At 51.4% G+C, this 4,080-nt stretch overlaps 1 protein-coding gene across 1 annotated transcript; it reads left to right on the forward strand.

Annotated features, from left to right (window-relative positions):
• The first annotated feature begins 201 nt into the window (after positions 1–201).
• Positions 202–1,242, forward strand: LOC104467539 (adenosine receptor A2b-like). Its single transcript, XM_010081350.1, has one exon. It carries the CDS (start codon positions 286–288, stop codon positions 889–891), a length of 606 nt encoding a protein of 201 aa, XP_010079652.1. The 5' UTR covers positions 202–285; the 3' UTR covers positions 892–1,242.
• Positions 1,243–4,080: the final 2,838 nt, after the last annotated feature.

Here is a 4,080-nt window from a genome sequence, read left to right on the forward strand (position 1 = left end):
CCCAAACCACTTTGTGTGGGCGTAGAGCACAGGTGAGACTTTTTACCCCTCCGGCAATCACTGAAGTGAGGTTCTTGGGTGGGTATGGGTGGAGCTGTTGTGGCATTGGCCAAAATGCTGATGACTTTAGCTGTGGGGAAGTCACGAGCGCTCATTTATTTAACGGCTCTGTCTTGGTTTTGTTCCTGATGCTGTAGGTATAACAGTCTGGTGACCGGCAAGCGGGCGAGAGGACTCATTGCTGTGCTGTGGCTCCTGTCCTTTGGAATCGGACTGACTCCGCTTATGGGCTGGAATAAAGCCATGAGTGGTTGTCCCAATGCCACCAACGAGACAGAGGCTGACCCCAGGACAGAGGACCATGGCTGCTTCATCTCGTGCCTCTTTGAGAATGTGGTAACGATGAGCTACATGGTGTACTTCAACTTCTTCGGTTGCGTGCTGCTTCCGCTCGTTATCATGCTGGGTATCTATATTAAGATATTCATGGTGGCCTGCAAACAGTTGCATCAGATCGAACTGATGGGCAACTCCAGGACCACGCTGCAGAAGGAGGTCCATGCAGCCAAGTCTCTGGCCATCATCGTAGGACTTTTTGCCTTCTGTTGGCTCCCCCTGCATATCTTGAACTGCATCACTCACTTCCATGAGGAGTTCTCCAAATCCAAGCCTGAGTGGGTGATGTACATGGCCATCATCCTCTCCCACGCCAACTCTGTCATCAATCCCATCATCTACGCCTACAGGATCAGGGACTTCCGCTACACCTTCCGCAAGATCATTTCCAAGATCCTCTGTAAGACAGACGACTTCCCCAAGTGTGCCACTGACAATGACCAGCACCTGCCCGGCACCAACGTGACCTCTCCAGTCGCCTCTGTCACCGTATGACCTTGCGCATCCTGGGGCTTGGCCGTCTGTCCCCAACACTACCCCTCCCTGTGCCTCTGTGAACCTTACAGCTGCCTCCTGGAGGAGGGCTCAGAGATGACCACTATGCAGCTGTATTTTTTTTATTTTTGTAATTAACATAGTGCCTCCTAGAGGAATAACCTGAGCAGGGAGACTGAGCGCAGCTCATGTGCGACTGTAAACCCAGGTTGCGTTGAGCGCTGATGATCGTGTTTCCTTTCCCAGGTCAGACGTTGACTGTGGAAGACCCACCTGCTGGGGGGGTGTTTCCCCAGCTGTGCTGCTCATGTCAAGTCCTAGGATCTTTATTTTAATTATTTTTTTTTCTAATTTTTTGATTCATGTAGGAGTAATAATTTTGTGTCTTTTTGAGTTGTCCTTTAAGTCCATACTTGACAGCACTTTGGTAATACCCTAATTATTCCATCAATTGTTTGATGCAGCTCGTATTCTCCAATGGGAAAAAGTCTTATTTAGCCCAGTTGCCGGTGTGAAACTGAATCTGCATTCCAGGCTCTGAGGGACGTGACCGTGTTGATGGGAAAACAAGATCAGAACTGGCCGGCTATTTTTGGCCCCAGGATGGGAGCCCTACTTACCGAAAGAGAAAAATTTCAGCAAAGGGTTGACTGAAGTTTTAGAACAGCAGTTTTATTGCCTTTAAATCACTCTGGGCTCCAGGACTGTGCAGACCAATGCTTCAGGTTTGATTTCAGATCTGTTTCCAGATGCTGAAATGAGGCAGAAACGCCCAGTGGGCTCAGCTGGCTGGATGCAGAGTTGCCGAGGTTTGTGCAAACACTCACCTGGTGTCATCGTCTCTACAGATGGATATTTGCTCAAAGCCTGCCAGCTTCGCAGTGCTTCCAGAAGCGCAGGTTTTAGCTCTGACAGCTGGATGCTGCAGCTCGCCTCATTCCTAAGGCTGGGTCTTGCTGGGGCTCCTGTGCAGCCCAGCAACTCCCAGAAGCTGTGAGTGTTCTGTTGGTTTTTTTCTAATAGTGATTTTTATTTTTTTATTTATTTTTTTTTTTAAATCATGACCTGCATCAGTAGCAAAAGAGACTGGAAGGGAGCTGACTTGCTTGAGAAGCTGGGATGCCTTGACTTGTGACTGATTTTGGCCGAGCTCTCTGGGGCAGAAGATCCGGGGCAGGTCGCCCAGCCTGGCCCCCGCAGCCCTTTGCAAGGACAGAGCAGCTCAGCAGCAGCCAGTCTTAATTTGTCCTGCAAGTTAATGACTCTCTGCACCCACAGCTCGGTAATGACTGCACCCGATTTAATGTGTAACCGTGATGTGCAAACCTAGGCACCGGTAGGGAGAGCTGGGCTAGTGGGAGGTGTCCCTGCCCATGGCAGGGGGTTGGCACTCGGTGATCTCTGAGGTCCCTTCCAACCCAAACCATCCTGTGACTGTGATTCTATGAACAGTGCAGGAATTTCTGAAGTATGAGCTCCACTTCTCCAGGCTGAATGACGGCACGTGCGCTGCTGTAAATGAACCCGTGTTGCTGGCATGTCTTTTATTTTGCAGGGCAGTGTCATTCCACAACCAAGAGGAACAGGGAGGGGAGGGGAGGCAGAAAAACACCAGTCTCCCTGCTTTGTGCCCAAAAGCCAACCGTGGCAGAGACCCGGCTGTTCTGTGCTAGCTCAGCCCTGCCGTCACCCCGTGGAGTCTGGCCTGACGGTCCCTGCGTGGTGAAATGCGCCCGTCTCTCTCTGAAGCACTCGATGCCAGCAGCGTCACCGTGCCACCAGTGGGCTGATGGAGGGCGGGGATGTGTGAACTGTGGGTTTCGGCGGTAACCTCTGCGGGGAGGCAGAGATGGGAGCAGGGAGCAGCTTTTTAGAGCCGGGCGGCAGGGAAGGACGTTTAAACAGAGCCAGCTCCTGAAGAGCAGCTGCAGCAGACAGGCTGTGATGCCTGGAGCGGTTTGTCCCTGATAAATTGTACTTGAATCATGTAGAAATCAGATTTCTATTTCTTTAACTCCATTGCACTAAAAGGGGGGTACTGTAAGACCCCACGAGTTTCATTCCTCTGGCATATACACATACTGTGTCAAATCAGCCAGCCCCAGACCTTGGTAACCACCAGTGAGCTCTGAATGGGTTTGTATGCGTTCATTCAAGAGCCGAATTTAGCTACAGGTTGGTATCTCGGATACTGGCATTTCCAAGAAGAATCTGAATAGTTAAAGTTACCGTCCCAAATGTCTCTCCCTTAACAGCCCCATTCAGCTTTGCTGCATCTGCCTTGGTTGTGGTCCAGCTAACACGTGTAGCCACCTCCTGCCATTTGGGCAGGGTTGGACTCTTCCTCTCATTCCTTCCCTTCTGTGTGATCCTTGGCTGTATTCCTCCTGTTACCCATGGCTGGAAATGAACAGGGTTTCACCTGCAGGTCTGGCAGTGGTGCAAAGTGGTTGCAAGCCACGTTTGTCCTTACAACCAAGAAAGTAATCTCTCCCTTCCTGCTGGCTGAAAATGAACCAAGCTGTGGACAGCACAAGCAGACCGAAACACCCAGCGCTGCCATACAGAGAGAGCTGCTCCCAGAACACTCACAGCTTGCACTGCAGCTCAGCATCCACAACCGCTCCCTTTCTTGCGCCTTGTATGAGCCAGAATTCCTGCAGAGAGATGTGGTGCATCCCCAGCATGGCTGTGCCATCGGGTCTTTATCCATTATCAACTATGGCCCGGGTCACTGTGGCCATTAGGCACATTAAGTGCCTTTGGGGATCTGAGCCAAAATCATTTCACAAAAACAAGGCACCTCCTGCCCCTCCCCCCCCCCCCCCCCCCCCCCCCGAAAAAAAAGCTCTGAAGGTTTCTATAAAAATGTGAAGTGAAAATGTCAGAGGCACTTTGTGCAGCGAGTGCAGCTGTAGTTCTCCAGCTCTCACTCAGCACTGCTCTGATGTACGTAGGATGGGTGTGTTTCCTCGTGTTGCTCAGATTTTGTATTTGCAGTAACTGTTATTTACATACAGAATGCTTCATTTACCACCTACACAACCTGGCTCAGCCTGTGCCCCGTTATTCCTTGCGGTGCTGTGTTCACACGGGGTGTCACACGAGGCTGCGCTGCTCTCCAGGAGGATGGGCAGGGAGTCAGGGCTGATCGGAGCTGGTTCCCAGCTCACGGCTGGGGGGGGGGGC

Source organism: Pterocles gutturalis, unplaced genomic scaffold (assembly GCF_000699245.1).
Source record: "Pterocles gutturalis isolate BGI_N339 unplaced genomic scaffold, ASM69924v1 scaffold20689, whole genome shotgun sequence".
NCBI classification, from domain to species: domain Eukaryota; kingdom Metazoa; phylum Chordata; class Aves; order Pterocliformes; family Pteroclidae; genus Pterocles; species Pterocles gutturalis.